Below are 26,077 nucleotides of genomic sequence, written 5' to 3' on the forward strand. Positions count from 1 at the left end.
TATATTAATCTCTGTATAGAAGACTATGCTGGGAACCAGCTACATTGATCTTATGTTAATATGGTACCACCTTCCATTACACCATGCTACCAACTAGTGTCAACTCTCAGTAACAAATCTTTCTCATGCTTTTACTACCACATACTTAAGATCGTTTGCAACTAGTTAGTATTTTGAAATCACCTCCAAATTTCAAATACAGAATCTTATTATTACACAGACATGTGTGAAACATGATCAAACAGATATCTCATTACTGATTTGAGTCATTCATTAATTACTAAATTCCTAACATTAAAACTTAGTTCAAGTTCCCACTAAGGGGAGACTTGCTTGACAGAGCACCAAAAATATCTCATGACAGAAGAGCATTATATTTTAACTCCCCTTCTGTGTTTACATCACATGAAAGTAGGAATGAAAGTCTTAAATTTAGCAAATATCCACACAGTAAGACACCCCAAAGAACCAAATTTCATGCCTTGAATTTTTTTGTAAGAGCAGATAGAAAAGAGAAATTTAATTACCAATACTTCTCTGTGTTCTATAGTTATTTTTCTACTTTCATCTTTAGTTGAAAGTTGTGTGGTTACGTATAAAAAACAGTACAAGCTTTTGAGAAATATTTCTAAAAAAGCATTCAGAAAAGAAGGGATACTTTAAGTAACCTAAGAAAAAAATTCATATCTTCTACAGAGAAGACACATATGTCTCATAACATTGGTGATCCTAAAAGGTAAAAAATATCCTAGGGTGTGAGATTTAGAGATGATTCACAAATCCAGATATTACGATACAAAAGTTCAACATGTTTCTACCATGCTTCCCAACTGGAACATCAAAATAGGCTGCTAAATCCAATCTTGAGCAATGCAGTCACAAAATCCACAAACATATTTCCCATTTCATTCTTATCAGTTCACAGTTAACATTTGGCACTCTCATCTATATTATTAACCATCTTAACCAACTTATCTGATCAAAACTAAAATGAAGAACTTATCAAAAGTAGCAACATGTGAGCCTTGATTATAAACAATGAATGTAGGCCACATTCAAAGAATAGTATAAATCTCTCCATAAATATAAGTCTCCTTTCCAAATGTGAAGCACACAATGAAAGAATGTCATCTTTTGACATCTTTACATTTATTGGTTAAATGTCATATGATAAAAATGAAAAAAGGAGCTATTGAGTTAGTCTTTTACTTATTATATAATTTACTTTTATACCTACCAGAACTCTCCATCTCCAAATCTTATAAAAATTTGAGAAAGATGCTATTTTTAATTTAATTATCAAAATGAAAATCCACAGAGATATCATTAAAGCATTATTTTTTTAAAAAAAAATTAGTTAATCGATGGACACAATACCTCTATTTTATTTATTTATTTTTATGTGGTGCTGAAGATCGAACCCAGTGCTAGGCCAAGTACTCTACCACTGAGCTACAACCCCAGCCCTAAAGCATTATTTTGTTCTTGTTTCACATTTAGGTTTAGCATTCTAATCATATCCTGACAAGCACAAAGATGTTTTGGCTTCCTCACAGAAATCCAAAACTCACAGTGCCCCATCCTACAAACACACACACACCAAAAAAAAAAAAAACAATAAAGGGTTACTACTATTGTTAGATGAATGCTGTTAGCACTGTGAGCTCCCATCACCAGAAGACGCTGGGACATTTGCTAAGACTCTGGAAATGTGCTGCTGCTCAAAACAGCACTAAGGCCCAAGGAACCAAAAATGTGGGACTGTACCCTAATTAAATGCCTGAGCCATACATTTACAAGACCCTTCTAATCTCTGATTACTTCAAGTGCCAAGCTGCTAAAAATCTAAACATTTTAAAGTACTTTCTAACCACAGGAAACCAGAGAAATAGGACCAAATAGCTGAAAGAGCACTGAACTGGAGAGAACCTGTTTGTGCTTGGGAACTAACCTTGTGATGACTTGGTCAGGATTTCTGCATACCATTTCTTGTATATAAATCCCAATGGTTAAAGCAAATCACCTAGAGTCTCTATGACACTCTATAGATTAAAAAATATATATGTGAATATGCTTTTAGCAAAACTGTCCTTGCACCTGACTGGACTCATTCATGATTTGAAAATTCAAATGTATGATGGAGAAAAAAATCATTCTCATCTACCAGGCACTTTGTTATTAATATTAAATATGTTTATACATATAAAGACAACATAATGATATAAGTGATCCCAACTTGGAATTAGGTAACCAGCTATGCTAAATTGTGAAATAGAACATGCTCTTTTAGTATCATTCTCAAGTTTTTCTAACTGCTGTTAAATTAAAATTCTTAGGGATATCCTTAAAACATTATTTTGTCTGTTTGACCCAACAGACAGCTTGATAATATAAAATAAGCATAGCACTTATAGTCATCAACTAACAAAATGCTGTTAGTCCCTGTGCTGAGATCACAATAAAATCACTATCAAATAAAGAATAGATCTTGGGGAGGGCAGGTTTCAAAATAGTTTTTCACAATAAGCTATTTTTTATTTCTACCCTTTAAAGGTTAGTCCTTTATTTTTACCCCACTTCCTTTCCCCCAAATCACCCAGCTGCAGGCTAATTAATTTGAAGGGTTCTTATGCAGCAGAGAGGTCTTGCCACACCTAAGCTGGGTTCAAGAGAACAGAGAATCCCTCCATTTCCATTCAAGAGAGAAAAGGCACTAGCTCCTTAGTAATTCATTAATTCCTGGGTACACTACAAACAGTGAAACCACCATCCTGAAACCCAATAAACCAGGCCCAAAAATCCACTGTTCTTTCACCTGCCCTATGCTCTCTTATTCTCATGCCACGGGATACAGTATTTCCCTGATATCCCTGGACCCATCCATATAAAGTGTTCCTGTTTGGCAAGACACCATGTATTTGTAAAAAAGAATAGATCTGGCAGCTAAATTCTTAGTTTATTCTAGAAATGACCTGAGCAAGCCCTCAAATAAATAATAGCATTCCCTGAACTGTAAAGATTGCTCTCTTGGATCAATATTCAAATATTGGTAGCAGTCAGCAAGAAAAGAAAGGTCCTCACCTTTACAAGAAAATTAACTTCAACAGGCTATAAATGTCGCAGTTTAATTTTCTTAACATCCCAAACATGCCTGGGTGATAAACAACACAAATTATTTTTCACTTGCTACTTTCTGGTACCTGACAATTAAGCTATGAAATAAAAAATAATAATAAACAACATTCATATGTTCAGGGAAAGGTAGCAAAGCAGATGCTGCTGATATGGAATGTAAACTGAAATACACTTTCTAGAGGGCAATTTGGCAATACAACCAAGTCTTTAAAATGTAAAGACTCTGACAATGCATTTTCACTTCTCATAATTTATCCTAAAGAAATAACTAAACACACTTAAAGATTTAGCTTTAAGAATATTTATATGATATAGTGTTGTTCACAACAACAAAAGCTGGAAATGACAAAAATATCCAATAATAGGAAACTAGTTAATCCACAGAATCTTCAACACTGAAATACTGTCAAGTCATTAAAAGCTACATGAGTTCTAACTTATTGAAATAGGAAATTGTTCTTTACATAACCAGTGGGAAAAAATTATATACAACAGTGTATAAAGCTACTTTATCTGCTCACATACACATTAAAAAGATGATGCAAATACAATTTTTATATTCTGTTTGCTTTTCTTACAATTAATGTTTTAATTATATATAGTCATTTTAAGACTGAGCATCATATTACTTAGTAACTACCTATATAATCTATATTAGGCCTAACTCCATAAAGACCATGAGTGACAAAAAACATTCAATAACAAATTAGTTTTAAAAAGTCAGAAAATAGGAAAGAAATAAAAAAGCAGTTAATTATACAGAAAACCCAAAATCAAGATGGGCACTATACATGAACATTAAATTTAGTTCTAAATTTCCTAGTAGCTTAACATGTATAGTAAAGAAAGTCACCATACTCTTACACTACCTGACAAAAGAAAATAAATTAGTTCTTCACAACAGAAAGTGCCCTGAGAATCTAGGAACAGAAAAATGTTTTCTATTCAAAAAAGGATTTGTCTTTAGGTCTTTATTTGAATATTAAAATAGACTGTCTTCAACAGGAACATATCGAAGATATTTACTGATTCTCAAAAAACTGACATTGAATTATAATCCAATTGATATTATTTATTGACATCACATGATACTATTCATAAGAATGAAACTTTAAAAGATTAAAGGTGGAACATTAAACTAGTCTTTAGTTTGCCTTTCCATGAAGTATGCTATAAAATACCTGTAAAAATAAATGGCACAGAGGACGTGATCAATGTTGAATTTTTTTGCCTAATCAGATTTGAATTGTGTCAACATTATGCCAGTTGAAGACAAAGATGGCAATCCAATTTACTGATGAAACATTTACTAAATACCTCTAATGTGCCAGACACTGTGAAAACCCATATTGAAATGATTTCTAAAAGGTTTTTTAAAAAGAAATCCTAAATTTTTCCCCAAAGTATAAATATATCATCAAGTTCATTTCAAAAACAGAACTGGAAGTTCATTAAAATCATTTGGAAATGAACAATTGAAAAATGGTTGAGAGAACTTCAGCCAGTTTAGTCAACTCTATTATCAAAAAATTAATCAATGACATCTTAATTAACATCTTGAAATAATTTCCCTCAGGGAAACCCATCAGGCTGCCAAAGATTGCTATTAAAAAAAAAAAAACACCTGTGGAATAAAACTGATCAAATTAGGCTATGTACTGTACATACAACCTCAGTGAATTACATCTTTCTGTATATCTATAAAGTACCAACTTAAAAAAGAATTAAATAGAAGGAAGACCAGTAGAAGAAGGGGAATAAGGGAGACAGGAGGGGAGATAAAAAGGAAGCACTTGGGACTGAAATGGAGCAAATCAGATTCCATGCAACTATGATTACATAAAAATGTACCCCACTATATTTGTATAATCATAATACACTAATAAAAACATCTTTAAACAACTGATGAATACTTTATAAATTCTGAAATAACTTACAATAGGTTTTCCTACAAGGTCAAAATAAAGAGCTTCCATATGCTGTCTACAAATCCTTTCACATATAAACATGTGGGGTACATCAAAATATAAATGCAATTATAAACAAAGTTTAATTTTTTTTTTAAGCCAGGCATGGTGGCACATGCCTGTAATCTCATTGACTCAGGAAGCTGTGGCAGGAGGATAGCAAATTCAAAGCCAGCCTCAGTAATTTTTCAAGGCCCTGAGGAACTTAGCAAAACCCTGTCTCAAAATAAAATATTTTAAAAAAGGGCTGGGGATGTGGGTTCAGTGGTTAGGTTCCCCTGGGTTCAATCCCAATACCAAATAAATAAATAAATTTTTAAAAATAAAAATAAATTTTTAAGTAAATAAGATTACCATTCTGACCTTCTACTCTGTTCCTTTAAAGAAATAAATGAAGTTGAGTTCTCCTTTGAAAATTTTGTTGCTAATTATTAGCCATTTATCAGGGGTTCAAAATAACATACGCCTTTTTTAAAAGAACTTCAATAATTAATCTAAAAACAGTAAACCAACATATTTCAGAAAAGCAGGGAAACTAGATCGAAGGATAGACTATAAAACTATGCTTTAATTAAACCATTTAGAAACATGGGTTAGTAAAGAAAAAAATAAGTACATTCAATTGCAAAATTATTTTTAAAAACTCAAAACCAACTAAACTTTTAAGCTCAGAGCAATGATGAAAGGAAACAAAAAGCACAGAATTCCCTAGTGTAACATGATGCTGTTGGCCTTAAGAACTCTGAGGTTCTGTTTACCAGAATTAATAAAGACTGAATATTAATTTTGCTCAATTTCTTTGTAAAGAGATTTTTTAAAAATACTTCAATTTTGCTCTAGCTCATTTAGGCTGACATCTGAAAGTGGCTGAAAATAATACTATGAATAAAGCAAGCAGATTTATTATTATCTCTTTTCATTTCCAATCTCTTTCCATTTACAGGAATCACAATTGTTCCCTGTTCAGAGGAACTCCATCTCTCTCTTATGCTGTACCACTCAATTATCTTAATTTTTAATGTTATTTTTAAACTCTATTTATGATTAAGGACTTCCTTCAAAATATTGCTCTGATACAGAGAAAATAAACTGTCAAAATGCCTAAGCTCATTCTTCTTGTTTCCAAAATATGCCAATCAATACCCTCCACCTGCCTGCTGAGGATTCTGCCACTTCTTGCTTACCACATTTGCCACATTTGCTTTTATACAAGTATATGCTAAACAGTTATACTTTTAACCAGAGGCTAAAATGATTTCCACAGCTTCATACTGAAAAATTAAGAATCTTACATTATAATATAAGACTCATTCATGAATTATCTCTCTTGCCTGAGTTATGCTACTCCAGAGCCTTGATATTCCTTTTCCCCAGAAAAATGTACTGACATTTCCTTTTATGAGCTTATTTATTCCACTTTGAAGGATTCCCTCTATTTTTCCTTTCTTTAGCTAACCATCATCTTTTACAGTACTCAGTTACCAAAAGTTCACATCTTTTCATCTGACTAAATAAGCAACATGGTAACCCAGAAATAAATCATTTCTTTCTAATCTTACCTAGTTTAAATTTATCAAATATGACTCAATATAATGAAATAACACTTAAGTTTCAAAGAAATAAAAGCATTCCTGTCTGCCTGTAGCAGCAGTGACTAGGAATCCTGGGATAATTTCTAGGAGGCCGAGGGTTATTTCTTAACTTTACACTTTCTAAAATAATTCAGAGTAAGTTCAAACTTTCTTAAAGCATGTATAATTAAGAAAACTAACAACATATTTCAAAATTATTAAAATTTATTATATGATGGCTATATTTAAAGATATAATTATACAACTATATTACACTTAAATAATATTTGTGAAAGTCTTCATGATTTATAAAATTATTTTTAAAAGATATTTTACCTATATTAACAAGTCATTATTAACCTAATTTTTAATATACCACATATAAACACATCCTTCCAGAATATTAGTTGTAGTATTCAAGTAAGGAAATTTCTCTAGTTCTCATTAGATACACAACCGGCACTTTTTACAAACTCACTGACAAATAAGGATTACCTTACTTTCATACTAATTCATAGAAATAACTACAAAATAGAAAAAAAAAAATATATATATATATATATATTTTTTTTTTCTTAGAACTGCTACAATTTCCTGAGTAGACATCAAGAAAAAAAAAATAATGCCTGGCATGGTGGTGCACATCTGTAATCCCAGTGACTGGAGGCTGAAGGATGAGCATCCCAAGTTCAAGGCCAGCCTCAGCAAAACAGTGAAATCCTGTATCAAAATTAAAAATTAAGAGCTGGGAATGTAGCTCAGTGGTAAAGGACACCTGTGTTCAATCCCCAGTTTGGGGGTAAAGGAACAGAAAAAAAAGAAAAAAAAACTCTCTACTAAGAAACAAAGAATACTCTTAGGCTAGAATGAGAGACCACTTCCACAACAATTTCCATATTGTCAAATCAAGTATCTAGTTCTAGAATATCACCATCTTCAGACAGCAGTACCTGGCATAGTTTGCACTCCATTCTTCTTACAACACTTCCTTCTTCATGAACTATGACACCACCATCTCTTAGTTATCTTTCCAGCTGCTCTCATATTCTTCCAGTCTCTCCTCCCCTACCTACACCCTGAAAATCACAAAGCTAATAGCCCTAGTGTCTTCTTAACCTACACCATCAACCCTTTCCCCAATCTTCTTTTCCAGTATCATAGTTTTAAATACAATGTGTTGATGATTCTCAAATCTCTAAGTTTAGCCTTGATAGATATCCCTAGACTAACCTCAGCATATCTACCTACATATTTAACAGGTATCAAACAGAATGCATGATTCCCACTGCATCCTGCTTCTTCCCAGTCTTCCCTAAAAAAAAAAAAAAAAGACACTACAATTTCCAACTTGATCATTATTCTCTTTTCTTCATACTCTACCAGCAAGACCTACTTCTGAAAAAGCATGAATTCAACTACTGTTCACCTATTGGGTTCTGCTACCTAAAGACTTAATGTTTCTTTAAGAAGGAAAAAAGAAAAGTGGTTACAGATACTGACAGGAGTGCATGTATACACATGGAAAGACTGAACAAAGATAACTGCTTAGAAGCACTCCAGATGCAATCACAGAAGAGAACTATCAGAGATAGAATAAAAGAAGCTACAAGAGGGTAGACAGCCAATTTTGAAGCAACTGCACTTCAATCTCAGCAACCTCTACGCATTTGTATGAGTGAGTCTTTAGTTTTTGAGGAAAAGAATAATATTGGAGGGCTGGGATTGTGGCTCAGTAGCAGAGCACTTGCCTGGCACTGGGTTCAATTCTCAGCACTACATAAAAATGAATGAATAAAATACACCTCCATCAACAACTATAAAAATACTAAAAAAGAAAGAATAATATGGAAGAAAAAATAAACTTTTAGCAAACTATACTTGTTTTTATTATAGTAGCATCTTCCAATAGTAGGTGCAAAAAAATTTGAAAATATAAATTTAAAACACAGGAGACAGACATATGAACAGTATTTAAGCTACTACACACCGTACAGAGATCTTTATACTGCAGCTTTTGGAATTTTGTATCAGTGTTTCCTGCACATAATTCCACATAACCAAGGACAACTTGAAACACAGTATTGTGAATGGCTTGGGTAAAGTGCATATGAAGTTGATCCATTGCAGTCTGTAGAAAGAAAATAGGTACAGTATAATTTCATTTTCTTAAAATAAATAAAGTTCAACAGATTATAAAAACACAGGAAAAAATCTTCATCAATTATAACTATAATACAAAGATTGCTATCATTCCCAGAATTAATTGTAGTATGGATTATTTGCAGATAACCCTTCATATAACCATCACACTGTACCACTCAAGTCTGAATATTGAACTGTTCTATTGCTCTGCATTTGTAACTAACTGGTACTTATCCTGCTCTGTATAAATGTGCTGTAGTATATCACACCTCTGGATTCTCTCTGCCATCACATATTCATTCTCTTACTTCATTCAGGACACTCCACAATAGCTTACTTCTCAGAGAAGCTTTTCCTAACTTCTTATCCTATACAAAGAAGTACTTTCCATCACTCTATTCGCTTATCCTGAATTTATATTTCTCTGTAGCAACTGTTATCACCTGACAGCATACTCATCTATTTTTTGAATGCTCATATCCCTCACTAGAATATACATAAGGGCCTATATTCAGAGGACTAGAGTAATGCATCTGGCAGGTACCAATACATATTAAATGAAGGTAAAAAATCTTCTGAAGAAACTTAGAAATCATAATTTTATTTTTGAAGGTCTTTATATATGTACCTCAAAAATCAACATATCTTTCTTCTTGTATTTTTCCATCCTAAGTACAACCAAGATGTGAAAAGTCAGAAGGTACAACAATTAAGATATTAAAATGTAAAAAATTTAAATGGTTAGGTGAAGTATTAAATTTCCTTCTAGGAGAAAAGACCACTTCAGAGAAGAAAACATTCAACATCTATCCTGATTAAATGTAATAAGTGTAAATGTACAATTCTGTATATACAGATAATACAATAAATTTTCAAATCACGGCCCTTGTTCCAAGTTCTTCAAGGAAGTCTTTGAACATAAGAGTGTGCAAAGCCATGTATTACAAGAGGAGTTATGGCATTTGGGGAATAACAGAATCCTCTGAAAAATCTGATGAATGTAATAGGCCTATTTTAAAAGATAAATGTACACAAGTTTATACACCATTTTAAGAGAGTTGTGCCAGCTTATCTAGGTACAAATGAAACCTCACATGAGAAAGCCATGTTTCAGGATCAAGAGCTGAGGTCAAAGAAAGTACATGTCATCCCCACTGAATTATCTTAAGATGAACTTTTTTCTTAAAACTTATACAAAATTGTGAAAATGCTAAACCTAACAAACACTTCACAGTTCAAAATAAACTTCTAAAATGTTTAATCACAGTACATACACTCCATGTAAGCAATCATGTTACCAATGTTAATTCAGTATAAAAATATTCTTTGTTAAATAAAATGCTTCAAGGATACTACATTAGTTATTATATTCTGACTTAAACAATCTTGAAAGTAGATTTATGATTAAGAAAAAAATGGAACATCCTTTTAAAAACTAACCTGTGTTTTTCCAAGAAGTCGATAAGCTTGTTGAACCTTGGTATAATGATTAATGTCAAAATTCTTGCAGATTTTGGAAAGAGCTACATCCAATTGTTCCTATTAATTAAAAGAGGAAGAGGTGGCTAAGTAATTGTTTTCAAAAAGAATATATTAAAACCATTCTCTCACTTTTAACAATATCTCAATATATTTATGGTCATACTGGATTTGGTAGTTTTAATACTAAATTTAAATAAAATTATAAACAAATTAGAGTTACAATTTATAAGCAATTTATAAGCTTACTGCAATGTTATTAGCATCAATTTCTATATCTTAAAACTCTGCCTAGAGTTTCAAGGTAAACAAAATAAGTTTCTTAAGGAATCTTGTTTTTTACTTTTTCTTAATTTTTTTTCCTCAAACATTTGCTAAAATATTACAATTATAAGAACTGAATTTGTGAGACTATTCAATAACAACCACCTTTATGTAATCTCTAAAAAAGTAATTCTCAACAAACTAATGCCTTTGAAAGTATAAACCACAGCGTTTAAGGTTTTATACCTAAAAGCACTACTTTGTTTATGGCTTTCTACTTCAATAATGTCATTTTTAAATAATAATTATCTAAATATGTATAGAATAATATTTATATTAAGAGTGAAAAAATACTAATCTCTCAATAGAAAGCCTTCATTAAAAATATACAGGGAACTATCCACGTAAGGGATAAGCAGTTGTATTTTTGACTATAAAGTTAGAATTATTACAATTAGCAAATAATTGTTTTTATGACCAAAGACTACTTCCATAAAAAGGGTCATTTTAAAGTCCAACTTTAACTTTCATAAGCACTCTTTTAAGGAAAGCAATAAAGTAAAATATTAAAAGAAATCAAATAATTCTTATTGGGTTTAATGAATAGAATACTCTGCTTTGCAAAGACTGCTGAGGAAAGAAATGAATGCTGCACTTATGCAGAAGGAAAAATAGGCTTAATGCTCACAATGATACACCCTTTTTCTTCTTAGCTTCTGCATTTTGATGAACTATATATCATTATGAGGTTTAGGAGTTTAAGAGGATCAGGCAATATTTACTCATAAGTCAAGTTAACTCATTCAACTAAAAAAGAGAAGCAGTTGATAAAAATGTAACTAAGATGTGGCAAGTATTTTGGCAACCATATAATTTACATGAAAATATACCTATTACAAACACTTTGGAGATTTTTTTCTAAAATGATGTTATTTTCAAGTCCTTTTTTTGAGGCCCAGTAGTTCCTAAAATATTATTGAGTTTAGAAGTAGATTAACACTAAATTGACCATGAGTAGATACTCCAAATGAAAACAACAATTTAATTTTGGTTATTTAGAAACGCTGGTAATGACAGAAATCAAAACATAATGCTGAACCTAGACTCTTCAAAAATTTCTGCAATGAAAAAGTAATTTATGATAAAACTCCTTCTTACCTCAATTTGTTCTAAAGTATCTTGCAGCTTTGAATTCAGCTCACTATTAAATAAAACAGAGTTAGATATGTCTATCTTAAAAAAGAGACAAACTTAAGTGCTAAATATGTTAGCTGAAGAAATAATCAACAAATACCAGTGGTATGAGCACTTAAGATGTACTGATGATTCTACAGTAAGTGCAATAAAGAAAAAGAAATCACATAAAAGAAAGAAATGAGTCAATACTAGCATCAATAGAATTGTATAAGAAGAAAATCCTAAAGAATCTATACACAGAACTAAGAATTTAAGAATTCAAAATTAATTTTTAAAGATAAAAACTATAATTCAAATAAAATGTAAAATTTCGAAAATAAAAAAATTAGTCTCTCTAGAGCAGTAACAAGGAATTAGAAAATGAATTTTTAAAAATATATTATTTTAAAAAACCAACTATACAATGCCAAGACAAAATTAGAGTTAGATACATGGAAGTATATACCATGTTAATAGATTAAAATCTTCAATATGATTTTCACCAAAATGATCCAACAGACAATAAATACATAAACAGGTACTTGAATTCATTAGTCATTCAGGAAAATCAAGTTAAAGTAACATCAACAACAACAAAATTTCTAGTATTTTTTGAGGTCTCATAATCCTAAAAATATTGAGTTCACAAGCATATTAACATTAATATGCATGGATATACCAAACAAAAAACAAAATATTAAATGTCATAGTCTAGAAACACTAGTAATAACATGGGAGTCAAAATAATGTTGTACCTATCCTATTTAAAAACCTCTGAAAAGAAAAGGCCATTTAACTTATAATAGGTATTTGTGTTAAAACCAAAATAGCCCAAAATATTTTTTAAAAATCAAGATTCTATTACCAAATGTTGGCAAGGATTTGGAGCAAAGAAGAGGAAACTGATACAACATTTTGGGAAAACTACATCTGCTGAAACTCGACACACACTCTTACTTCAGCAGTTCTAGTCCTGGCTATATGCATACATGATCTTTGCAGCATTATTTGTACTAAGCAAAATCTTAAAACTGACATGTGTAAATTGTTATATCTCATCACTAAAACAAATTGATGAAATCTAACAAAATAAAGTATTTTAATTAAAAAACTGATATAGGTTTTTTACAATTCTTAGCTGCTGCTGATAAATTTGAATCTCAAATGCCTTATCAGTCAGAGCAAAGAAGGAAAGCCATAGTACACAATTTGGCATTCATAATATCAAAACCTACTATTAATTTACAAGGGAAAGAAGCAAAAAAAAAAAAGAAAAAGGAAAAGGAAATTTTTTTGCTGTCATTAAGTTCTGAGAGAAATTTTTTGCAAGAGTTTTGATAAAGGGGACATTTTATCCCCAAAGGCTCAACAGCCTGACCACATCACATCCTTCCATTATATACAATAACAGGCTCCTTGCAGTGGCTTTTTACAGAGCCTTTCAATATATGCTGAGGAGATACTGAGAGAGACCGAGAGGAAGGGGAGGAGGAAGGAGATACATAAAGCAATTTGTTAAAAAGTAAAACCAAAATAATACAAGTACCTAATTTTTGATGGTCTCAAAGATAAATGTCCTAAACCCAGAGAGAAATTTGATTATTTTCTACAAATACTGTTTACCATAAGCATTTTTTGGTTAGAAGTTCAGGAAAATTGGTAATTACATTCTTCAGAGTGGACAAACTATAATCTCTGACAATCACCAATATAGGGTTGATGCCTTGTTAGAAAAATGAAGATCTCTAACCAGAATTTATAACTGACATTCAACCAAATCCACATATAAGGTTAAGGGAATACTTGCAAGTACTATTGATATTTTCCTTAAAAAATGATTCTAGGACAACTCCTGTCCAAAAAAACAATGCATACATGCATAAATGAATGAATAAATGAAGAGCTAAAGACTCTAAAATAATATCCCAAAAGGGACAGACATGATAGTGCCTTTTGCTTAGAAAGAATTAAATAAATTCTCCAACAAAACTAAACAGATCAAAGGATGAACAGATAAAGAAAATGCAGTGTATATGCACAATGCAATACTATGCAGCCAGAAAAATGGATGAAATCCTGTCATTTGTGACAATATGGATGTCTGGAGGACATTATATTAAGTGAAATGAGCCAAGTACAAAAAGTTAAACACCACATGATCTCACTAATATGCAGAATCTTATAAATAAGTGACCTCACAGAAGTTGAGACTAGAAAAGTGACAAGTGCAGTAGAATAATGGTTACTTATCAATATGTACAATTATTTTGTGTCAGGCAAAAATAAAATAAAACCTTAGAAATATCAGTATCTTTTATCATTCAAGAGTTTCTCCTTTTTTCTTAGCATCACATTCATTTAATTCAAGCTCAAAATCTCAGTGTCATATGTAATTCTTCCCTCTCTTCATATGTAACCAATAATCAAATCCTGATGATTCTACCATTTCATTTCAGTATTCCCCATATCCACCTATGCTAATACTTTCTCAATTCTGTGTCCTATTCAAGCATTATCACCTTTGCTTGAATTATTATAATACCCTCTTAATAAGTCTCCATATGTAAGGTATACACCCCACACATCCATCTTATTTGACAGACATGGTACAACACTCTTCAAAATGCTGTCATGGGTCTGGACATGGGTCTAACTTCACACTGGATTTGGTCGATATTCTATGTGTTTGGCAGACAGAGTGTTTTTCAATAGCCTGCTTGGGAAAGGCTTTGGGCAAAACAAGCATACTCTAGTTCAATGGGTCCTGCCATTCCCTGCTGGTTTACATCTGTTATCATCATTTTTATGTTACCTATTTGGTCTCTAAAGACAAAGAAGTTTGCAGCTCTTAAGTAAAGCAGAAATAAAATCACATGAATGTCTTACTTTTTAAAAAAACTTTGGTGGTTCCCCATTAAACACTAAAGATAAAGTCAATTACTATGGAAAATCCCTGAACAATCTGAAATGAAAAAATAATTTCCATTCACTTTTTAATGCTTATATTTTAGCTTATATGGACTGTGTGCAACTCTGCCAAACCCCATATTTTCAAACTTCCTATTCTTATACCAACATTCACAATAAGTAGCGTATCCTCCTCTCTTTTTTACTGGCAAATGCCCTTCTATCTTTTCAGGCCCAACTCAAATGCCATGTTCTCTGGAAAGTCTACCCTTGCTCACCAAAAGCTTCCATAATTTTCACAGAACCGTGTATTACAGTAAGGAATATCTATGACTACAACTCCATGGTGCAAGTCTCCAAGAGACTATCATTTATTCCCTAGTAACTCCCTAGAACAAAACACACTACCCAACTCAGAGCAGGTAATAATATCTACTGAGTCAAATTTGTAATTTGAAGAAAAATAGCAACATTTGACTATTATTCCTTTAGGCCCTATTTTCTGCCTCAACAAATGAAACTGCAGAAATAGAAGAAAGGGAGGAAATTATTTTAGGAAAAGAAAAACCATATTAGACTCTGGGTCTACAGATGCTTCCGCAAAAGAAAAAAGATGACCACAGCTAAAGCTAGATATACTGCTCTACCAGATGGAGTTTAAAAGTATACCCAAGGCTGAAGCTAGGGGCACAGATGCTGAGAGGCAAGGGCAACTGGAATGACAGTAACTCAGAACCTACAAACATTTTCTTTAAGGGGAATATACTGAGTTTGGAGGGAAAAGAAGTATATTCAAATTCATTCCTAGATGAGACTAATTTTTTCAGCCTCTCTATTTAAAAAACAAATGAGTGTTAGTGCTTATTTATAAAATTATCACAAATCTCTGTTGTTTTCATTGCTGCCCTAATTTATAGTTAAATTACTCTATATCTTATGTATTAACAAAATGCAAACATCATAACGTAAAGAATGCACAGGGTTATAAATATAAAATCTATAAATTAAATAATTTGGTTTTATTAAAAAGACTTTCAAAATATACAACCACAGTTTGATAACAACTGACTACTAATCAAATAGACATATATAAAAATTACATGATCAAGAAATGGACATTAACTGTATAGCTTTTAAAGTCCTTAGCTATCATTTAGAAATGTGAATTCAAGCCATTTCAATTAATCAAAGTAAGCTAAAAGGATCTACTCATAAACATTTTGATAAATAAAAGCTACATTATGGTAAAAAAAAAAACTAGTCCTAAAACAGAAAGCTAAAAGCTTTTAAAAGCTATCTTCAAGCTAAATTGAATGAATTGAACAATTCTACAGAGCACTGAACAATTCTACAGAAGCATTTTTGCCATCACTACAGAAAATATTAAAGATAAAATCTATAAATAACTAATAATAGTGTTTTTAAACAGCTGCTCTAGAATATGCACTCTAGCAAAAATTAGTCCGAGAAAGGCTGAAAATAAATTGTCTTTTTGTATGGTTGAATTTGTACAAAATTTTAAGATGATGAAGGGATAATTAGCATCATATTGATCTTTCCAAGTTCTGTTAGTAACAAGCCATTTGATTTAAGTCCCTTAACATCTCTGGGCATCAGTTTCCTGTATAAAGGTGGGCTAGGTCGAAAGGGTTGCTTCCAACTCTAAGGTTTCCTGATTCATTTATATGTTGTACATCCTCTTATAATCAGGATATAAAGTATCTTCAAAAGCAAGAGGTGAAGTAGTTAGATGATGAGAACGAAATCTAATCAGGGATTAATATATTTTATGGATTAATAACCTGAAAGGACACTGTAATAGGTGTTCACTGTAGGCAGGTAGAATGTGGCTGGAAGAAGTGGGTTTCTTGGAGTGTACTCTTAGGGATTATATCTTAAACCCCTGGCTCCTCCCTCTCTATCACTACTTCCCAACTACAATGAAGTGAGCAACTTTCTTACACACTGCCCTTCATCCATGATGATATGCCTCACCTCAGGCCCAGGGCAATGAAATCCCCCAATCATGGACTGAAAGAACCCCTGAAATCATGAGCCAAAATAAACATTACCTCCTCTAAGCTGTTCTTGTCGGTTATTTTGGTCATAGAGAAACAAAGATGACTAACAGATACCTGCTCCACGTTATCATCTTTTAGTGGGGTTCAGGGAAGTTCTAAAACTCTTAGCATGAACATTAAGTGGACTTACAATGCTAAATGCTATAATTTTAAGCAAACTAAAAATTAAAGTTTGCTTAAATTAAACTTTCTTCTAGTAGTTTTAATCTATTCACAAGAAGCAGAGAAAATATCAATGACCCTCAAAGAAAACCTGATTTCCAAATTCTGTGAAGCTAAACTAACAACCCTAAGGTACCAGGTAGTGTCTATATGACCTTTAAATCAGATATGTTTTCATTTTAACAAAACTACTAATATCACTTTGGATCTAGCCAGATTTGTGTCCTTAGTGTGCTCAGAAATTCATGGAAGACGGAGAAGAGAAAAAAAGTACAGGAAATACACGAAAATCCTATCTCTTATTAACATTTTGTTTTGGGGAATAAACAGAGGATATCAATAGACAACTACAGTGATAAGTCAAGAAAATGATATTTTAGTGCAGTATTTATAATGAAACCTACAAAGAAAAAAATTTACAAGCAGTTGAAGTGATTTATTCCAGGGAGTAATAAAAGAAAAAATGGTTATAGCAAGAAAAAAAAAACTTTACTTTTTTCTTTAAGACCATTTTCATTAAATATTATGATTTTTACAAAGTGCAGATATTATTTTACATTATTTTTAAACACCATCACAGAGAAGAAGGCATAAAAAACAATTTAAAAGAAGAAGAGAGCAGGGAGTTTCTGAATAGTGTGATATCAATAACTTGATCCAAGCAGATCAAGCAATGAGGACTCAGGGTCAAGGCAATAGTCCTAGCTAACTGGCCTGCTGACCCAGCAGTAACATTCAATATTCAAACATTACTTGAAGTTAGCTTCCTGGTGGTCCCTGGTCTGAGCCTAGAGAAAAAGAAATCAGGCACATCTTGTAATAAAGAAGAAAAGTCCCTAGTACTGACACATCTGTAATTAAAAGTTGTGCCCATCTGCTGTACAACTTAAAGAAGTTCTACAATCAACAACTTTCATGAAACTGTCAAGATACTTGAAAGATTATGAGAAATTAAATACATTCATGTTAAAAGTAAAGTACTCAACAAACTAATTCCAAAAGTACATAAACTTTCCAGCACATGCTACAGCATGTTCTTGGAATCCCTCAAGTAATTTTTCTCAAATGAAATAAAAAATTCTAAAGTAGTTTTGACTTTTCAGAATAACTTTTCTTGAAACTAATTTAAATAAATTTTAAGTGAAAAAGAAAGTAAACGCTTTATTCAGAGACACTTTAACATAAACACATTCTGATTCTTATTCCCAGCAAATCCCAACTATATGACTCTGTCAATCAACTCAAGAATTGTCACATAATGCAAGATATTCCCTGTCAGTCATAAACGTGAACAAAATTGGTGTTACAGTTGCTTTTATTAAAGATGCTGGAACACAGCACATCTCAAGGAAGATATAAGGTACAGACAAGGTACCAGTTTTCCTTTATTTTGCAACCAACCGGGTGCAGCATGATATTACTTGGCATTGCATGTCACACAATTTGAGACTTTATTAGATATTACTTGGTGCTTCTTTATGCAGAAGCAAATATGTGAATTCTATTTTTCATGCTAACTTTAAGAAGTCCAAATAATTTCTTTCAAAGATATTTTTATAGCTAACTTTTCCATGAAAGATATTTACTTTAGCAAGCTAAAATCAAATTTTTAACTAATGGAAAATACAGTTTCAATATGTAACCTGCTCCCTCAATTTCCTGTTACCAAATTCCCGTTCATTCTTTCCAATTATAATAGATAGTGAACTTTACAAAGTCAATCCCTGCTATAATCCCCTGCAAAGTCATAATATATTATTATGTTCTCTATTTTGTTTCCAACCTCTCACTCTTTCCCAAAAGTTTTCAAATATTCAAGTTTCTCTGCTTAATTCCATCTCTCTCCTTTTCACAAAATTTCTTCATCTTATACTTCACCCACTCCCACAAAAATCTGTCCTTCTAAAGTTCAACTATGACTTCTTTGTTGCCATAATCCAACAGATAGATATTTTCAGTCCTCATTTTGCTTAATATCTCTATAACAAAGATTTTATTCATGGGACCCAGAATTTCCCATTCCCAACTCCTTACATCTTTCCCCAACTCCTCCTGTTCCTCCTTCAGATCTTCCTTAGTCTTGACCCTGAAAGATGAGTTAGATATCAATGCTTCCACTGCATGCTCAAGATCCTCCTCTCTCAGGCCCAATTCTATTTGTGTCTGCTTCAATGCAAGTCCTTCTTCTATAGATAATGTCCTCTATAAAGCCAGAGATTTTTATTGATTATTTTGTGTATGGTTCACCACTAAACTACCAATTTCAAAACAAGAAACCTGGTGTAAATATGCTCAGTAAATAAATAATTGCCTGAATCATTTCTAATCACTAAACAAGCTATTATCACTGTTACCAGATAATCACCACAAAACAAATTAAATGGATATTCTGGGTTTTTTTTCCTAGAAAGCCTTGTTAGAAATTTCCAAATACATTCAACATACTAGAACTAATTATCAATTCAATCTAATAAGTATAAATGATGTCACCAAAATTTTAGTAATAACAGTTAATCACTCTCAAATAAAACCAAAGTATCACTGGTGCTACACAACTATGTAAATCCTAATCAAATGAAAAAGTGCATTACTTCAAGCTGCATAATCCTAAAGAAAAAATATAATGAATATTTAAATAGAATCTCTAGTGGAAAATAACCAGCTCTTAGCCTCTATTCAGCCAAGACCTATGAGAGTATATTAAAAGAAAAAAAAATTCTAACCTTTATCAATGTTTTTCTACCATAATCCTTCCATTGTTCATACACTAACAATCGACATCTGTAACATCAGTGAGTTATGTTGACTAACTGCCAGAATTTCCAAAAAAGAGGGGAAAAAAAGAGCTGCATTCTGAGATAGGTATCGATTTAACATGAAACTGGATTTGCTTGACAAGCACACTATTTTCCCTAGACTGTGTGTTTATTTGGGATGGCTTGGGAGGAATGATAGAAATTAAAGGTAGGATTAGAGCTTTCCCAATGTACTATCTCAAGGAGTAATGCAAATCCTTTATTTTAAGCAAACCAAAACTCTATTAATAAAGTCAGAACTAACAGCAAAAGATGTGGCAGCCACTTTTGCTATTTTAAATAACACATGTAACACATTAAATACATAATCAAGTATTACAAAATGATTGTTACATGAACTGAAATCATATTTAAATTTTCTAAAAGACTTATGATGATGAGCCAAACATTTGAACCATCTGGATCTTAAAAACTAGCTGCAATAATACTCTCAACATTTGTATGATGGACACAGTTAAGGAGGAATAATTCCTAAGAGACTCAAGGAAGATGTGAGCAGATTAATTTATTCTTGTCTACTATTCTATAAAAATGACATAAATCAAACTGGAAAGTACATTAAAAAAAGAGTTTCAATGAGGTGATAAAGGAGGCAGGATTGAAAAGCATTTGATCTTTCACACCTGAAAAACTGTTATTTATAATTTTATTGTACTTCCCATTTATAAACATGAATACCAAACTAGAACACTGCTCTCTGTATTAACCTTCAATGCTAATTAACATTGGATGTTACACAACTCCTACATTAAAAAATTGACAAAAATCAGCTTTAAATTTTTTATATTACCTTACCTTATACAACTATAATGTTTAAAAGTACTGGCAGCTTTCTGACATTCCAGGCACAACTGAATAGCTCCTGGATAGTCTTCCTCCTTAAGAGAATGGCAACAGAAGTCACATCATTGGAAACATTTTTCTTAAAACCCCTGATAAAAACACATCTCTTTTCATACTCTAATCCAACAATACAGAATCAAAAACTGCTAATTCCTCTTAAATAAAGATTAGAACACCAAAAATAGACAGAAAACAAAATAAAAAGAGGCAACTAACTCTAGGCCCAAACTGTATGCATTAAAAAAAAAAAAAAATATATATATATATATATATATATATATATATATATATATATATATATAAAATATTCTGTTCCCTCAAATACACAATAACATCCCTTTGAGACCATCACTTATGTGTAAAGTCTATACAGAATTATAAGCTGCTTCTGAAAGGATTCCTTAGCTGTTAACATAGCATCTTACTCTAATGTGTAAATAAACTGTTCCAAAATAGTACATACTGTATTATAATCAAGAGCCAACAATTTACCCACCAAGAAATTAAATATTTCTATAGAAATGAATTTGGAAAAAAGGAAAAATATTAATATTTTCAGAATATTTTACCACCTAATAGTAATTTAATACCAAATGAATTTTTCAAATGGATCTTTCAAACCCTAGTTTAGCAGTAACAGTTTAGAAGAAACAGGGTGATTATAAGAAAACCACAAAAAATGTTCCTGATGCTCATATCTAAATTCAACAGATGCAATTCGAACCACTGGGATGCTAAGATAATGACAAAGTATCTACCCCAAGGAGCTCAAGTATTATGGAAAAACACACATATTTCATTATGTTTTAGTGAACCTTATTATGACAGAAATAGATGCAGAATGCTAAGAAAACATCAAAGAAAAAACAGATGGCTCAGGCAGGAAACTAATTAATATATGAGATACTAAATATAACAAAAATATCACACATCCCATAAATCACTAATATATGTTTGATGAAAAATTTAATGTTACTACTATTTGGATTTAATACAATCAAAAGGCTGAAGAGAACATGCCAATGTTAGTACACAGTAAATATTTTCTCAAATAAATTTATTTTTCTAAAACGAATGTATATTATGTTGATAGAAAAAGGCTCAAGGGCAATTACCTTCAATTGTTTAAAAATGTTCTTTATAGCAATTATCAACTCAAGAAAAATGCATGTCTGAATTTTGTCCACTATAATTTTTCTATATGATTATTAGCATCACCCAATTTCCAAGTTTTTTTAGCTTACCTCCAGCATTTCACTTAAGCGTACATCTGTTCTTTGCTGAAAAACACAAAAATCAAAGGTAAAATCTGTTTCAATCACAAAACTAAGTTTTAATTTTTTAAAAAGGGACCAATATATCAATGTTTTGTATATACCAATGTTTTTATAGTTCTCAGAGATTTCAGAAGTCCAATCAGCAACTGACGTTTCCTTTGATTTGCAAGAAGGCCTAAACTAGCTTGAGTAAAACCTTCCTTTGCAATATTCAAGTGTCTGCAAAGTGAACAATAAGCAGTTAATATTTCTAATATAACAAGAATGCCAGCTACACAGAACTTACAGGCCACTAGTGACCTGCATTACTATTAAAATTGGGGTTTGAAACTATAATTTAACAAGTAAGTAATTATCTAAACCAGTTCTGCTCATACATGAAAGATGGATTAATGCTAATCCACAAATTATAAGGAAAGTACAGAAGTTGAGAATAAGCACCTAAAAACTTAATGCAAAGGTTGATAGAATAATTTTACTCATGAATCTAATAGTAAAAAATTGGGACTGTATTATATGTCTTACATTATTTCTTTGTTTCATTTTTTCCTATTAATTTATTTCTATTTCATTTTACAAAATACCCTGTAACAGGTTTGTGAAAAGAAAAGTAAAACAACATTGATCCTTCATTGCAAATAATTTAGGAAAACCTAGTCTAAACAATACACAGCCAGTAATATTTCTTAACCCAAAAGTAGATTTGTATATATTTCCCACATCCTCTTAGTGCAAATTTTAGTTCATAACATATGTTCATTTAATGAATGGTATTCTAAAAACTACAACCATGATTTTAAAAAACAAGTGTCAACGACAGATTTCATACTTGTTCTTAAAATATTTTCCAGCTTAAAGAACAAAATATCATTGGAAACAATACCTCCTCCCATTTGTGCAGATAACTGCAGCTAACTGGAGACCTGTCTGCAATGAGGTAACTCTTTCAAGTTCCTATGGAAAGATTTAAGTACAGGTTATTATTTGAGACGTTTTATTTTTCCTTCTTTCTCACATAGTACTCTAACAAAACCTCATGTGTTTCAAAGCAAAGCCAGCTTTAGAAAACAAAGTTGCAACAAAAATACCTAAACTTGAAAACTGTTAATATATTTTTCAAAAGTTATTTAAAATAACTTCTTCCAATTGATTTTCACAATGACAGATGACAAAATATTTAGTCAGTATTGCTTACAAGAAAATCTAGACCCAACCTGTTTTAGGCAGGAATAAATAAACACCATTTACATGTTTCTACCGAAACCGAACTTTGCAAAGTAATAAAGGCTATGACAAATATGATTTCTGTTTGCTAAGATGCTTTGACAAGGAATATCTTGATATGAACACTAGTAGATATTTCAATGGAATTTGAAAGCTCTCATTTTCTGATGAAAACACAGATTCAGATAAACAGTTTCAATTTTATCATATTTTAAATTCAGATTTTTACATTGTCATTGCTTCAGATTGCTATATTGTTGATCTATGTATTTGTTACAAAGTTAATGGAAGCAATTTTCACTGCTTCTTATAAAGTTGGGAAAAGCTAAGACATGGCTTAGAATCATCACTTAAAGTATTCTTTTACTGCATTTTTGATAAACTGCCAAATGAAAAAGACACACATCCTCAACACACACACACACACACACACACACACACACACACACACCAGGGTATGTTGTTTAACTAAAGACAAAAGAATAATTATAATATTCTAATAGTTTCAAGTGTAAATCAATCCACCATTAAAAAATTATTATTAAAAATAGCAAATATTATCCTACCTTCACATAAGCAGGCTGTTTTTCAAGGATTAAATCTGCTACTTTTTTAGAGACCTAGAACATACAATTAAACAGAAGAAGTAAAAGAAAAAGTCTCAAACTTCCTATTATATTTTTTATTTTTAAAATTTTTGCAGGAATATTCCATATGTCTTCCCAATATAACTCTAGAGGTCTATTGCAATGTTATGGCCATACACATTTTCCTATGTACAAGATTAGTAAAAGAGGTAGTAAATAAAGCACATAGCATGGTACCTGCACCTTAACAGAAACTCAATAAATGGTTACTATTAATGTTAATGAGTGTCATTACCTGATTTAGCAAACATGCATGAAAATGTAACCTCTTTAGGGCAAGGGAAATGATTTAAAACAATCAATTTGCTAAGACAATTTTTTTTAATCAACTGAATTTATGGAGATAATCTCTGGGAAAGAGAAATTGCTTGGACCCTTTAGATTCTTTGCACCATGTGAAAAGACAAGTCATTTGGTCCTCTACTTCTAAAAAGCTGAAAAGAAAGCTATGAATCTATCAAAGGTTTTGTTGGTTAATTCCATGAATAATGTTAGTATCACAAGTTAGAATGATAATGATTTTGAACATGAGGCTCTTATTCCACAATTTCAAGGGTCCTGCTAACTACCCTGCAGAAACACCATATCTAGCAGGATGCATGGCATACAGAGGCATTTAGTGTCTGTTCAAAAAACACAATTGGCTCCCCTACCCTAGGCCAAGGGAAAAGAAAACATTGAACACATACTAATCTACTGCATTAATCCTTTCATATTATCTTAATCTGCATCTAACATCTTTGGAATTACATGTATTATTTTCTAGATAAAACATTGATTGCTTTTGTCAAGAAAAGAGAACTCCACTAAGATTAAGAATATCAAATTTCAAATAGCTTTTACATTTCAATTAATGAAGAGAGATCAATGTTAATCTGAAATATCATTTTAAGAATTTCAAAGATTCAATAGGACTGTCTAATAACAACTTAATTAAGATAATACAAACACAACCAAAAGAAGCCAAATAGGAGCCATAAGTAAGAAAATGCAATCAGGAAGTTCTAGCTCTATACCATGTATTTTGACATATATGTATTTATAGATGTGCATAGATAGAACTGATTGAATTTTACTCAACTGGGTTTTAAAAAACATAGACAAAGTACTTATACTTAGTCTTCCCTGTGTCAGACAGTGTACAAAATGTTTTTCTACATAATTATCGCAATGGGGACTCATGACTATCCACCGAGAGAGGTTCCATACATCCTTGTGTCCCAAATGAGCAACCTTAAAAGTGACAGGTACTTGCCCACGGTTAATAAGTTGCAAGGCTAAGATTCAAGCCAACTCTTAGCAAATTCCAAAAGCCCTGTTTTGGAATGAGATGAGGAACATCCTCAAAATAATGCTGTCACATAAAGTACACATATGAAAGAGTATGTATTTAAATATGTTGAAATCAACAGGAGGCAAAAGATGCCTCCTACCACTAAAATTGATTTTTTTCCCAAAAGCACAATACTTTATTACACAGTCCTCTTGAATTCAAGCCCACTCATACTACTGCCACTCCTAAGTAGACCCCAGCACCTATTGAGATCTCTGGGTATAAAAGGAAAGAGAAGTACATCTTCCTTGATCTGCCAGATATATTACTAAAAACCCTACCTTAAATTAAAATAGGTAAATTTATTACTACAGTTCCTTTTATTTAAAAATATTAATAAGACCATATATTACAATCTTATTTAGTGAGCTGCATAAAGTAAGTTCAATCAACACAAACTACAGAATTACAGGGTTTTACAACATTAGAGGAAATGCAAGCCTAACCTATCACTTCACAGGTAAAACAAGAGAGATTTAGCAAGGTTAAATGATCTGTTCAATGCCATAATTAAATAGTCACTACAATTCACACTTTCTAAATCTTAGCCTTGTATTCTTTTTATAAACCTATTTCAAGGAAATATGTGGACCTTAATTGTGAGATAAAAATACTCCAATACAATATTATAGGTAGGAAAGTCATGCACATATCACAGAGCCTGAGGTACTTACTAAACTGAAAACAAGTTCTAAGTTCTTTGATCACATTTAGGATTCCAGAGAGAACTCCAAGTTCTAGGAGCAAATCTATCAAAATAACATGAGGAAAACTGCATATGTATTAAAATTTTAATATAAATATACTATCTGATTCAGTCATGTTAAATAACAGGATTTGTTTCTATTTTAATATATTAGTTAAAACCATGAAATCTACAAACATTATACCTCTCTATTGTGTTTTGTCAGAAAGAAATATTCTTTACTTACTGCAGCTTGCTGTTGTTTCAATTTGTCTCTATACTCCTCTAATTCTTGCAAATTGAGAACAGGTGGGAGCTTCTATACAAAAAAGAAAGAAAGAATAAAACCATAAACTGCATAATTTCAT

General features: G+C 31.6%; 1 protein-coding gene across 1 annotated transcript in view; it reads right to left on the bottom strand.

Moving 5' to 3' along the window:
- The window catches only part of Vps50 (VPS50 subunit of EARP/GARPII complex), a 121,121-nt gene that overhangs the window by 77,197 nt on the left and 17,847 nt on the right, over positions 1-26,077 (bottom strand). The window contains exons 4-12 of the mRNA XM_005340532.4: positions 25,957-26,028; positions 23,611-23,664; positions 22,704-22,774; positions 21,922-22,039; positions 21,788-21,823; positions 20,496-20,578; positions 11,717-11,759; positions 10,256-10,354; positions 8,661-8,801 (exon numbers count right to left, since the gene is read on the bottom strand). Coding sequence (XP_005340589.1) covers positions 8,661-8,801; positions 10,256-10,354; positions 11,717-11,759; positions 20,496-20,578; positions 21,788-21,823; positions 21,922-22,039; positions 22,704-22,774; positions 23,611-23,664; positions 25,957-26,028 — 717 coding nt within the window. The remainder of the gene's footprint in view (positions 1-8,660; positions 8,802-10,255; positions 10,355-11,716; positions 11,760-20,495; positions 20,579-21,787; positions 21,824-21,921; positions 22,040-22,703; positions 22,775-23,610; positions 23,665-25,956; positions 26,029-26,077) is intronic.

This window comes from Ictidomys tridecemlineatus, chromosome 2 (genome assembly GCF_052094955.1).
Source record: "Ictidomys tridecemlineatus isolate mIctTri1 chromosome 2, mIctTri1.hap1, whole genome shotgun sequence".
In the NCBI taxonomy this organism is placed as follows: domain Eukaryota; kingdom Metazoa; phylum Chordata; class Mammalia; order Rodentia; family Sciuridae; genus Ictidomys; species Ictidomys tridecemlineatus.